General features: G+C 37.7%; 1 protein-coding gene across 2 annotated transcripts; it reads left to right on the forward strand.

Moving 5' to 3' along the window:
- The first annotated feature begins 1,426 nt into the window (after positions 1-1,426).
- Positions 1,427-10,591, forward strand: LOC101744129 (telomerase Cajal body protein 1 homolog). 2 transcript variants are annotated; one of them, XM_038017271.2, is made up of 5 exons: positions 1,427-2,000; positions 2,618-2,806; positions 3,155-3,315; positions 4,790-5,079; positions 5,301-10,591. In XM_038017271.2, exons 1-5 carry the CDS (start codon positions 1,564-1,566, stop codon positions 5,562-5,564), a joined length of 1,341 nt encoding a protein of 446 aa, XP_037873199.1. In that variant the 5' UTR covers positions 1,427-1,563; the 3' UTR covers positions 5,565-10,591. The 2 variants fall into 2 exon arrangements, with proteins under 2 accessions (XP_037873199.1, XP_037873200.1); XM_038017272.2 differs by having other exon boundaries at positions 4,790-4,880.
- The last annotated feature ends 4,200 nt before the right edge of the window (positions 10,592-14,791 follow it).

The following is a 14,791-nucleotide window of genomic DNA, read 5'->3' on the forward strand; positions in this document are numbered from 1 at the left end:
TGAATACTTTACAGTTTTCATGGTCACTGACGATATTTTAATGATGATGTTTTCTTGATTACGATCTTGATGATGACAATAAAAACCGCGAGATTATACCTTAACAGTAGTTTTAATTACTTAAAAATGTTCTTAAAGTTTTTAAACTTATATTATCAAAAGATTAGAACTATTTTTCATATGTTTACTGTACGAGTAATCACTGAAAATACTTTATAAAAATATATTTCACTTTCATCAATGTACTAATTTGATCAATAATGAATAAAGGTTATACCTACCGTCCTTGAACGAAGATAATAAAAATTGCGAGATAATATACTTTCCAAAGTAACTTTTTTGACTGCATTTCAGTTAATTTATTTTGAATTAATTGAAGCGTGACGTGTACAACCATTGAGTGAATTTTGATGATATTTTAAAATAAAACAAGCCACGCCACAGCGCCTTTAGTTGTGTGAGATCTGAATTTAAATACATAAAACATATAATAAAATCTCCGTGCTAACCTGCCTGAGAGACTTTGCTAACATCTACTGTAGCAAGAGTAGTGCTTTATTGAATTTATTGCCGGATCAGAATCGCGACCTACTGATAAGATCCGGTGAGAAACTCAAGGGTTGTGTCTGTGGGTTAATGTATAGTTGTGGTGTCACGGCGGAGCACACGTTCGCATACTGCCCCGCTTTCGCGAAGCAGCGCCGCACCCTCGTTGCAAAAATAGGTCCGGACTATGTGCGGCAGCGACGAGCCCTGGCAGGCGATGCTCGACTTCTGTGAGTCCACCATCATGCAGAAGGAGGCGGCGGAACGGGGAGAGAGAGCTCTTCTTTCCTCTCGGCGCCGGGCCACCGCCACCGAGCCGGGAATTGGAGGAGGGTGTTCGTCCAGCTCCAACCCCTGTGAAGAAGCAGTCTCCTCCCGGTGATGTTCACGGGGCGACCTGAGGTAGTCGAGGTTGCGCCACACGCTATTGTCACTGTAGCGTGCTGGCATGTGACGACGCATCTTCGGAAGCGGTCCGCGATGCGGTCCGCATTGCCGTCGTCGCTGTCGTCGTCGAACATACTGTGGAAGAGCAACCGTATAAGGGGCAGGGGAGTCGTTTAGTGCGGTAGGGTCCTTAAATAATTTTGGACCTACGGTCTGCTTCCAACATCTGCAGATCGTCAAGTCTCATATACCCTGCGTGCCCCCTAGGCGGGGGAACCTCATGGGAGGTTCAGCCCCCGGCCCCAAAAAAAAATTATGTTGTTATGTATGTACGACCGTTCTTGTGATTGATCATTCCCGATCTCGAGATTATATTTCATCCCATATCATCTCATTTCATTTCATTTCACTCCATATAATTATCATTTTTCATAAAAATAAGAATATTATAAATTAATATAAGACATGACCTAAAGATCTTAGTTACCAGGTCATAAAATCCCTTAAAAAAAAGTAAGGCGGTAAGGTCGATTGACGAACGACGATTTTGTTTTTATTTTGAAACCGTGAGCGGAATAATTGTCAATTTGTTATACATAATCACAAATTGTGTTGTGATCTACCTTTATTATGGAAAATTGGTCAATGGAGACACCATCAAGAATAAACGCTGAAAATATACCTCAAACCATAACTCAAAATCCGAGTGAACTTACATTGGGTTCGGCGTGTACAGAAAACGCTTTTCAATATCCAGCATTATTTACAAGCAAAAGCTTTCTTGAATTGTCCACTTGCTCGTGGTCAAGGGGTCGTAATGCTAATGAGAATATACAGCCTTATTTACGTGGATGTAAGTGGTCCCCAGATGGAACCTGTTGCTTAAGTGTTGTCAATAACGATGGTGTTCATGTTACCGAGCTTCCTAGTGAATTGTACCAGGGCGTTGTTTGTGGCGATCGTATAATCGATGTCTTAGAATCAGTGATACATTTAAAAGAAACAGGTTCAGTTTACGACTTCTGTTGGTACCCATTCATGAACAGCACAAATCCCCCTTCCTGTTGGTGAGTGAGATTTAAAACTCAATATTTGGTCTACAATGGAATTGATGTAAATATAAAATATCGTTACTTAAATATCAACCAATCTAAAAATTAAAAAAATGCTCAGTGCCTTATGACAAAGGTGTACAACCAATGTGTTTTACCAGTGATGACGTACGGTTCTGAGATATGGTGTTTCACAAGGGAACTTTTTAAGAAGCTTAGTGTCACACAGCAACCTATAGAGAGGGCTATGTTTGGTATTTCTTTATGAGATCGAATCAGAAATGAGGAGATCCATAGAAGAGCCAAACTTGTTACATAGCCCTAGGATTAGCAAGCTGAAGCGGCAGTGGGAATGCCATATAGTACGAAGATTGACAGCCGATGGGGCAGAAAAATCCTTAAATGGAGACCACGTACTGTCAAGTGCAGTGTGCCGTGTACCAGATGGGCTGATGACATAGTGGACATCAGTAGGAGAGGCCTATGTTCAGCAGTGGACAGGCTGAGATTATGATAAAATATCAATTTTAGTTTGTCAGTAAACATAATTTCTCTTCCTTTAAAATAAGGAGCTGAAATAGATTTCTTAAGAAATGCCTAACTTTCATGTAACTCAATAATTTTATTGACAGCTGGTTAACAACAAAACAAAATTCTCCCATACAAATGTGGGATGCATTTGATGGATCACTCAGATGTTCATACAGAGGATTCAATGCAGTAGATGAAATGGAACCAGCTTTATCAGTTAGCTTTACCTCAGATGGTAGAAAAATCATTGCTGGCTATAAGAAGCATTTAAGAATTTTTGATGTTGAGCGGTAATTCTTCATTATCAAATTTATCTTAAAACTTTAATTTCATGCTCAGTGTGGGTATTTAAGCAAAGCTTAGACTTGCTAATAACTACTTTATATCAAGGCAGGAAGCTTTTATCGTATCTATACTAATATAAAGAGAATTTGTTGTATGGAAGTAAAATCTTTTAATATACTCATTAAGTTAGTAATGTGCTCAAGATAGACAATTTTTTTATTTCTTTGATTGGTATACAACTAGGTTTTAAGTGATTACTAGAGCTCATAGACTTCAACAACATAATTGTTGCAATCCTGCCTGAGTTCTAGGTCTATTTTATTTGCTTGTATATTAATCAGTAAATTTTTTAGGCCTGGCAGAGAATTTACTGAGCAAAAGATTTCTAGTTCAGCATCTAGCATTTCAACACAAAATAACTTAGTTGCTGTTGGTTCTTGGAATACAACAATAACTTTGTATAATGAATCAGAAATTGGTACTAAGAAAATTGGGGACATGTATGGACATGGAGGTAAATAGCACTGAATAATTGGTGTAACGTTTGTTACATATTGTTATATATATACCCAATACCTATATATACCTAATCCAGCCATAAGTTCTGTTTCAAATGAAAATGTTTTTTTTTTAATGAAGTAAAAAGAAATGAAGTCAGCAAAAAATAAAGAAAAATATTCTACTTGAAATGGCCACCTTTGGCTTTTATACAGGCCTTTAATCTGTTTGGCCATGAAACTATGAATTTGCGCACTGTTTCCAAGGGAAATTTCACTGCTTGCTCCAAAGGTTTTTTAAGACTCAATGTCGCTGTATCGCTTAGAGCAGGCCATGTTCTCTAAAACTGACCATAATTTCAAGTCTAATGGTTGAGGTCTGGGCTCGGTGAGGCTGGACTTCAGCTCTTACAAAGTCTGGAACATTGGTTTCAAGCCAGGCTTGGGTAGTTCCTGCCTTGTGACCAGGTGCAGAGACATGCGGGCCAGTCCACAGTATATTTTTAAAAAGTGTATTGCTGAGAGGTTTTACAGCATAATCCAAGACATGGATACATGGACAATGATACACATTGACTGAAGTTTTCACTTTCTTTTTCACAAAAATATAGCTTGTGATTCCTTGATAAGACACGCCCCACCAAACCATCACTGATGCAGGATGATGACCACTTTGTACCTTTCCTACCATTTCAGCAGCTTCTTTAGAACTGTGAGTGTACACTTTATCATTTTGTTTATTGCAGTGTTCTTCAATAGTGAAATTTTTTTCATCAGTAAAGAGAATATTTCTGTGCCTTTCACCTGCATATCGCATCAAAAGGCATTTTCATTTATCCAATCACTTTAATTATAAAGATTGATTTAGGGTATATCCTGCGAGCTTCAGGTCTTGTTTTATAATACGCGACAGAGTCCTATCGGGAATCTTCATTTCTCGCTATAAGATATTTTGCTGCCTAATTCGACGGATTCTGGCTTTAACAGCATTAAGCCTTTGTAGTTGTAACAGGACGCGGCTGCACCGATCTTTTCTGGTCTTCGACAGACGAAGTGTTGTTTTATCTGTTGATAGTTCGATGTACCAACATAATGGCTGATACCTAGCATTTGAAGTGTCTGGAATATGACCGACGGCTCAATACCCACTTTGCGCAAGGCGATCACTGCAATCCTATTTTCCTTAACACCACATTCCTTTGTCATTTGATAATGAACACGAAAAAATATCTGAAATGGCGCAAAATCGAAAGAAGTTTTTAAAATAATATACATGTTCCAAATACAAAATAATTAAAAAGTTGAAAAAAAAGAAAAGTTTTTATGTAACAGTATTTATGGCCAGACTAAGTTATATAATAATATATAGCACAACAAGTATATATTTTTATCAGAAACCTTAAATCCTTTAAGTGCATTCATAATCATTTAGCATATTCATGAATATTCATTTGGCTTTGCGAAATGTTTTGATTTTTTCTATTGCTTCAGGTGGAGTAACGCACATGAAATTCATTCCTGGTACTTTGAAGCTTGTTTCTGGTGCAAGAAAAGATCACAGACTGTTTGTTTGGGACATACGGTATTATAGGAAACCACTAAACATTCTGAGTAGAGTTGTAAATACGAACCAACGAATTTATTTTGATATATCACCTTGTGGAAAATATTTGGTATCGGGTGGTACAGATGGAGTGGTAAAAGTTTGGTCACTTGATCATATAGATTGGCATTCTAGTTTAGATCCAGTTAATAATACAACTGATGATGTTACTTATAAGGTATTATTTTTAATTATATTAATAGCTTGTGTGCTTTATTTTAAAAGCTTTTATTGAAAAAGAGTAATTGAATAAATAGTTTAATTTTGAAGCCTGCATGACATCACAATTGTACAGCTACTGGATGAGATTCTATTTTACTATTTAATGAATATATTGCTTACATGGTAATTAATTTGACGGCTTAAACTCTATTTTTGACTTGACTTTTTCATTTTCAGTTTCCTTTATACAAAGATTGCTGCAATAGCATATCAATTCATCCATATAGACCCATATTGGCTACCGGATCTGGTCAATATCATTTCACAGACCCGATAAAATCTTTGAGTGAGAAAACGAATAATGAAGCCGTAGATTCTAGTTCTGATGATTCTATTAACCAGTATGATATACGATACTCTAGTCACAGTGAAAATTGTTTGACGTTCTGGTGGACTGGGGATGTTATAGAATTAAATAAAAACCTACGTCGTTGTGTTTAAGCAGATGAATCTTTATGTATTTCAATTTATACATTTGTAGTTGATGTTGTGTGAAAAAATGAATGTGATAGATGAGTTTCCACTTTAAAAAAATTTACATGACTTATGTTGACTCTGACCTTCAAGCCTTCTCTTTTCTTATGTTGGCTGGCAATCAAACTGAAAGTGTCAAAAATCTTTGTGATTTTTTTTGGTTCAATAGTATTTATCGAGTAGTCTGATATGTAGATATGAAGAATATTTTTTATATTGTCTACCCTATTTAAATACCCCCTATTTACAAGTATAGTTAAAGTGAAAGGTTTTCAACTATAAAGTTGAAAATAACGAAGTTTGGGGTTCCCGGTCTACTTATTATCATTTAACATTTTACTGGTGATAGGACCTCTTGTGAGTCCGCACGGGTAGGTACCACCACCCTGCCTATTTCTGCCGTGAAGCGGTAATCAGTTTCGGTTTGAAGGGTGGGGCAGCCGTAACTATACTGAGACCTTAGAACTTATATCTCAAGGTGGGTGGCGCATTTACGTTGTAGATGTCTATGGGATCCAGTAACCACTTAACACAAGGTGTGCTGTGAGCTCGTCCACCCATTTGAGCAATAAAAATAAAATAAAACATTCCGTTTATGACCTACATACAATAATTTTATGTTGATAAACACGTTAGTTCGTTACTTAACAGTATCAAACAATCGAATAGTGGACTTTTCCCAAGGCTAATTCGGTTTCCGGCAGTAACAAGTAGATCGATAACATGTCATTGTCGAAAGCAAAGACGATTATGAAAATTTGCGCAAACGTTTATTTTTTAAATCACAACTACCAAAATTTTGTTTAGTTATGATATATGTATGTAAATACTTATAAATTGAGACTAGCCCTTGCATAAAGTCCGCTTAGAAATGTGCGAAAAATTGGCAATCTATTGGCCTATCTCAACCGCAAAACACGTTTTGGATTAAAGGGTAAAATTTAATAACTTTTAGATCTTGTAATGATAAATATTCGAGCAGATTTTGATAAAAATGTTTGGTAAGTTATACGCGGTGTAAAATGTAACTACCCTCGAAGCTGCAACAAAGGTGCTATGCAAATCATTAGCGAAAATCGGGAGACGAAATTGATTTCGGGAATGATTCGCTTCCATTGATAGATGGAAAAATGTGTTGAGAGTGAAATGATCGGACTGAATTTTAAATTTTGACTTTTGAGTCACAATTGCGAATTGCATAAATTTAATTTAAGCCCACGGTATTCCGTTTTCGGGCAAAAATACTTAAACATTCCTTCAAAAATAGAATTTTGTATTGATAAATGTTCGACTGACTTAGAATTATTATCCCATTTTTCTAAAAAAAAGGGCTTAGGAACGGAATGTTCGTGAAAATTGAGTGCCAATTTTAATCTATTGTACTTTTCTATACATATAAGTACTGTTATCACTAATGTTAAGGAAGAAAGAGGGGAGTGACGACAAAAAACGTGTAATGAATTTAAAAGTAATTGTTTTTTGCTGGCACATAGCCGCGACTTAATGTGATCTTTAAAAGTTTATTCTTTTTATTTGCCAACTGATCGTAACAAAACACTTCAAAGATAGTATATGCTTATCAAAATTATCTAAGGCCAATTCGTTCACTCATTGGGGAAACGACTAAGTTGTCCAAAAAAAGGTGCATAGACTAAAAATAAAAATTATCTTTATGATTTTATTTAATAATACGTAGACATAAATAACATATTATCAGTTCTCTTTGTAAAGGATTTTATTTCATAATACGTACTTAGACATAAATAAAATATCAGTTCTCTTTGTAAAGTTTTGTCGACGTCATCCATGGAATATGATAACTCGATCGATTTGCTGACTGTAGTCCTCAGATCCTTGTAAAGCGGCTCAGTTTTATTGCCACGCCGAGACCTTTGGCGTCCGTAAATCTTTATTAAAATGTTTTATGACGATTGCCTTATACGCGTTCAATCAGTTTCGGATTGTTGGGTTCAATCGAAACGTAACTAATACGATATATTACTCAAATATTTAAACGTTTTGTTTGTTTGAAAGCTTATCTATTTGCAACCTCTTTTTCAGGTCTTCGTCTATATATATGTAATAATGATATTATATAGGATAGTATTAAATATGTATTTTTCACGTGATATTAAATATTACATGAAAGTGTCGACGATTACAAGATCCTCGTCGACATGCTTGATGAAATTTGATGGCCCGGTAGGCTTAGTGATTAGTGACCCTGGCGACTGTACTACAGAATTCAGGTTTGATTCCCGATCGGAATCTATCTTTGTAAAATTTATTAGGCATTTTTTGCACATATATTTTTTACATGTATAATACAGGAGAGGACGATATCCGGAGGCCGTTGATGGCCTAGAAAAATAGAAGCTAGTAGAGAGATGATGCATGTGACTAGGAGATGTATGGAAATAGCAATGCAAGGTAGAGGGGGAAGAGGTCGACCGAAGAAGACATGGATGGAGTATGTGAATGACGATATGAGAGACAGAGAGGAGGGAGTGTCAAGATGACGGCTGAGAGAAGAGAATGGAATAGAAAAATTCGCTGTGCCGACCCCACCTAGTGGGATAAGGTGGAGAAAAAGAAGAAGAAGAAGTTGATGGTTTACAAAAAATCATGTAAACTTCAGATCACGGCATCCTGGGTGACTACGATTTTTGTTTGTTTGTTGAGATTATACCAAAGTTAGGGAGAGAGGAAAAATGCGCGAAACCTCAATCGAAACAGACGAGGGGTCTGTTTCGATTGAGTTCTGTGTCAGTCGAGGTTTGGACAAGGCTCGTTGAGCGATAGGGGCTTTTAGTTGGTTCAACTCCGAGACTGCCAACCTATCGTCTAGTTAGAAGCCTAAGGATTTCCTAACGAACCAAAAAAAAAAAAAACGCTCTGAGAATTAAATTATAACTATGTGCTTACGTATTGATATAAGCTTGCGTGTTTAAATAAAAAACAAATATTGAATGTTAACGAAACCTTATTATTGCCATTCCGGTTTTGTGACCACGAATACCGAAAGAACTACTAATTATTCGCACGTTAATTGAAGATGTCGTACAACTGCGTTACTTGACTATATTTTAATTGAAATTGGTTTGAATTCGGAATCGAGGAAGTGACTATTTGATAGGAAAATTCAAGCATTTACTAAAGTGTTAATTATGGTAAATTAAAAGCTTTTCATTAAAAACTATTTATTTAACTATGTAGGTATGATATGCCTACTATATCTAAATTTTTCTGGTAGCTTTTTATTCTTATCGCGTATAGTAAAACGATATCTTTTTTAATCGATTTCAAAAAAGGAGGATGTTCTCAATTCGACGTTTTTTTTTGTTAGATACCTCATAAATTTTGACTGAGTGAATCGATTTTGATCACTCTTTTTTTATTAGAAAGCTGACGCTTCCCGTGTGGTCACATTTCAATTTAGTCCAGTTCTGATAATGGTGGTAGATGCATAACTCAATATCACGTCAACCGATTTCGATGATTATTGGTTTTTAGTGTATATATTTTTTTGGAATATCTTTTTTTTTCTATTTGATGTTGGGTTTTGTTATGTCTATTTACAATTAATTAGCATGTCTATTTACATTTATTCCAGACGGTGCTTAACAATTAAGAACCTAATGTGCAATAAAACAAGGGCACGTATGTGATATGCGTTCACGAATTTCAAAGAATATTGAAAGGTGACTTTTTGTCTTTTGATTTAAAATTTTCTACAATATAGGTTCTCTTAAGCCTTTCCCGGGTATGGTTAAAAATACGGGTATGGGATCTCGCAAACTTATATTTTTCTTCTATTTAAGTGTCCCAAAAATATCTACCTCGCGTAGACAATGTTTGACCGTTGGCACGTATGAAGATTTGACACTTTGAGTTCAAGGTGGGTCATGGGATTCGTACTGCAGTTACTGCGGGATTTGGTAGGTATTTGCTTAACACATGACACATACAAAATTAAGTAATCTTCGTCGATCTTAAAATATTTTCACGGGTGTCTATTGTGAATAAGTTCATGTTATATTCGAACATAGGTATAATAGTTGTATAATGGACTGACAGAAATAGAACTGAGACTGAAGAAGTACGAAAAATTCAGTAGCATTGAAATACCAAAAAATCTAAGAAAAAAGTAGGACTGACTGGGATCCGAAAGTGACAAAAAAACGAATGACACTTTTTACAAGTCAGCGGCTGCGAGGGTAATCCCAGTCGGCATTAATCTGGCTTACACGAGAGAAATTTGCAATTTTGTTTCCTGCCCTTTATTATCTAGCCGACCGACAAACGTCACTTCTTTGTGGATTATTGTTTGTGGACTGCGACGGATCATTTATTCTGTTAACATAATTGGCGCGTTGCCTAGGCCACGAGGGCCATAAGTTTGGGGTTTTCATTGCCTTAGAACGAAAAGGGGACAATTACTTGATAGGGAGTGGTCGGCGTCACTCACCAGCAATGCCAGGGTTACAGCTAAGCCGCTGCTCTCCGCTGAGGACTCTGGGGAGTGTAATGTGGAAATAATAGACAGTAACAACTGCAAATAGCACACGATAGTCATAGTATGGGTTCGTTCAGGTTGATTTATATTTCGTGCGTGAAAATTTGATCACAAAATGTAATGTTTTTTCAAAGTTGATATAATTAGTACACGGCGGTAGTAGGGCGGATATACTTAATACATGATTTTAAATCGTAAATTCAAAGCAATCCACGTGATTTTGGCAAATCTTTTACCCTGTTTTGGGTAAAGTTCGATTATGGTTTCTAATTAAACTACGAATCCTATAATATTATATTTACATAGAAGTCATATATAAGTGATTTTAATAGACTGTATTTTAAGTTTACCAATTTAATAATATAGTTCTTTTATATAAATATCCTTAGAAACTACGTATGTATGTTAATGCGAAGTGTAATTCTAGTCATTGTAGTTGTATTAATGTGATCTCTGAATAAATATTTGATATTGTGAACGTGAGATTTTCCTTTCAACAATGATTCAATTTCCGAATACATACCTACCTGGTCCTGTGGACTGAATGGTAAAAAGTCGCAGTCGCCCAAAACACGCCATTTAGGATCCTCCTGATCCACTATCGGTGCTTTTAGGTACCTCAGGGTGTCGAGGATGTATAATGGGTATGTCAAGCCGAAATCGAACTATAGTTTCAAAAATGCAGATCACGTTAAAAACGTCTAAGCCGTACTTAGTTTCATACAAAAACTAATATTTTAATTGTTTCAACTGGTTGATGATAACCCTGGAATTGTACAACAAAAATGCCATTAATCCGTTAATTTGGTTAAACGCGTTAGAAATAGATAGATAACAGCAGATTCGTTCAATTGATTTTAATCAATGAAAACGACAAAAAATGCTATCATATGACTAGACGCTTAAGGTTCAAAATCGCAAACCAAAATTCCAAACGCATTACGGCCATTACATATTACTAAATTTCATTTTCATTGCAAAGACAAAGAAGTTATTTGATGTGCCGAAACAGTCGGAGCGGTTAGAGGCACAGGCGAAGCCCCTTCTGGTCATAGCTGGAATACTCATAGGCTACCGTTGCCAGCGAATAAAAAAAAGCCGGTGAAGTGTTTATGTGTGTGTATATTAATCAGCTGACATAACGTGATTTTTGAATTCAGAGAAACCGCCCGTTTAGACCTGTTTCTACAAGAGAAAATCGCCGGATCCCCACCCGCGCGGCAGGTGGTATGTGGGAGTTGAACCTCACTAAAAACTCCTGCCGCTCACAACCGGCGCCCTACCTCGGACCGGGCCGGAGCCCAGTCGGGGCTATTGAAACGGCGGGACAGGGTTGACGCAGAGCACATTACATCCATCCCACCGTCCCACGGACGCCGGACCGGCGGCCGCCAGCGACACGACCACCGGTTCCCTCGTTCAGCGGGCCGAGAGTCCGCTTTGATGGCGCCGCTTTACACCTTCCCCCAGAGTGGTCGGGGGAACGCGGTCTACCATCACCCGGCTTCCTACTGCGGGTGAGCGTGCAAAGCACGCCACCCCACGTCTGGGTCTCTCCCCGCACAAAACGGGTGGGACCCCTAGCTCTTAGGGGGCCAGGTCACGGATACGTTTAGATCTGTAGCAGTTTTGGTATTTTTACATTAATTTTTACTCTTTTATACCTTGAATTAATTTACGAACATAAATCTTGGTGAGATAAAAGTCTTTCAAGTACCTAATTACGTAACCTCGAGGGCTGAATGAAAGCGATATCACAGGGATATTGAATTGATTAAATATAGAACACTATCTACCATTATCCGATTGATATGCCCTTTGTGAGGCACTCTCTATACATGTTGTGAGAACATTCGGATCATCGGTCTATCGAGAAATAACACCCACTGGGTGGAAGGTCTTCCCTTTGTCGTTACCCTTTGAAACATGTTTTTTATAACTTCAGTTTGAAAAAAAGGTTTGACGAAGTATACATATTAATGTATTAAATCGAATTTTATTTACCACTAACTTGGTTATGTTGCAAATGTATGCGGTTTTAATTTTTTGCTTAGTTGGGTGAACGAACTCACAGCTCACCTGAATTTGTAGTAGTTGAGTGATTAATGGAGTCCATAGACATCTACGAGGTAATTGCGCTACCCGCCTTGAGATATAAGTTCTAAGGTCTCAAGTATAGTTACAGCGGCTGTCCCACCCTTCAAACCGAAACGCTTTACTGCTTCATGGTAGAAATAGGCAGGGTGATGGTACCTACCCGTGCGGACTCACAAGAGGTCCTACCACCAGTAAAAAGGCTTGAAAGCCCACAGTCAATGTCGCCAACTATGCACAATGCGATCCTGCCTATTCCTACCGTTGTACAAATGGTCGTGGCTTAAAGAAAATGACGCCTGCACTTGTATCGATTAGGCAGAATGGTTGTACCAAGCTGTGCGATAGGTACTAGATAACGGATGGATGAATTAAAAATTTGTAATTGTATCATGTGGAGGATGGTATATTTAAACCAAGTATATAAATCGTAATTGGAGGGCAGGAAGATTGATATCTAACCTATTAAGGTGTTGATCTTAATTATAACGAGATTTCTATGACTCGTTTCATAATTTGGACCGGTAAAAAACCTTAATGCGAGTCAACAAAGTGGTTACGAATTTAGTGTATATAAACTTTTATGATTCTCCCCTCATGACGCGGCTATATTCGATTTAATTTAGTTTTAACGGTCTAGCCAGTATTCTGTTTACAATTTCGTATAACGTTTGTTTTAAATGAGTTTTTAAGCATTACGAATGTGAAACATTTTCTCATCTTTATGGGTTATTAAAGAGACGTTAACTTAGACAGCAGCCTGCCTCCACATAAACTTCGAATCGCCCATTATTTTGTTATGATTAGAAAAAAATCCTTACTAATGATATTTTCTACTAGAAATTATGTTGCAGATAATTTCTATAAAAAATATGCCTTTTTCTTAACAGCTATGCTGTGGCTTTTAATAAACCTAGAAACTATATGACACGAAAATACGCTATTATTAGCTAAGAAGTTGCTGTGGCCTAAAGGATAAGATTCGAATCCCGTAAGCAGGTACCAATTTTATAATGAAATATGTCCTTAAAACATGTTCACGAATGACTTCCACGATGAGAGAATAACACCAATAACACCGTGAAGTAAAAATCAAACCCGATAATAATTTTAACAATTGAGACATATACTATAAGTCTCAAGATCGGTGGTGGGATTCAAGTTATGTGTATTGGTCATAATAACCACTTAACACCAGGAAGACTGTCAGCACGTTCACTTATTTAAGCATTTTGTCCCATATAGCTTACATTATTACCGCTAAATACCTCAAACCAAACCACAGCCGGATGGTATAAGATTTGGCAAAAAAATATCTCTATGAACGCAGCGGTTCTAAGTAGTAGTAACGGTAGGCAGCGGCTTGGCTAACGGTAGGCAGCGCCTTGGCTCTGCCCCTGGCATTGCTGACGTCCATGAGCGACGGTAACCACTGACCATCAGGTGGGCCGTATGCTCGTCTGCCTATACGGCAATTAAAAAAAAAAGTATGGATTAATTCTGCTCTTGTGGCGGGCTATGGTGAAAACGAGATGACAGGATCATTACAAAAAAATCCTCAGGGAATGAATCGGCATACCACAGATTATAATGATAATATAATCAATCATATAGCATATAGCATCTTTTTCGGGCACGCAACAAAAATGTTCAAATATATTAATAAATGCAGAAAATTATCAGCATTTCTTTTTTATAATATAGAAGAACAGACGATCTTAAGGCTTCGTCAAACAGAACGCGTAATTAGCGCGCGTCAGAGCGCTAAACTAATGCCGCGCTATGATGCCGAGATGTGTTGTACTAACTACTATGGTATCATACCGTCACACAGAGCGCCAGCGCTATAAGCGCTTAGTACGCGTTCTGTTTGACGAAGGCTTTATAGTCCACTTCAAGTTTAGCGGTTACTGGACATCGCAGAGATCAGAACTCGCTTGCTAAGTGAAAATTCTATTGCACGCATAGATGCAACACTTTAACTACCCTTCAAAGCCGAACCCATTAATATTCCTTCGCAGAAATGGACATGGTGATGCTATTCACTCCTGCTCGGGACCGCAGCATGTGTTCATTGAAATATTTTCTGATCAAAAACAAATTTTAACACTACAAGTCCGACTGGCGGGCTTTTGTGAGTTTTCGTGAGTTCGTTGTTCCGGGCTGTTGGCGAAGATGATATAGAAATAATGTTTACGCCGATTTGGTATGAGGTTTTAATATAAAAGCGACACAATAACTAAAATAAAATACAAAATGAGTTGAGAATCGTACAGTTACACTAAGACTCGCAATATCTTACTGGTCGTCGTCGCGCGCGCTGAGGGCGTGTGTTTTCGCGCTTAGAGAGGTCTGTCTCAGCGGGCGGTAAGGCGGCGGCGGGGGCGGTATCACACGTTCGGAAATTACGTTCCGTTATATCCTCCCCCTCCGAGTCACTAGAACGCCTCGTTAGTGGCTCGGCAGAAACAACAAGACGGGGCCGTCCACGCAGGCGTCGAGGCTGTACTGGAGCTGAGACCTGACCGGTTCGATTACGATACGGCTTCAAATGAGAAGCATGAAATTTCCCTAAAACCTGCGA

This window comes from Bombyx mori, chromosome 18, assembly GCF_030269925.1.
Source record: "Bombyx mori chromosome 18, ASM3026992v2".
NCBI classification, from domain to species: Eukaryota; Metazoa; Arthropoda; class Insecta; order Lepidoptera; family Bombycidae; genus Bombyx; species Bombyx mori.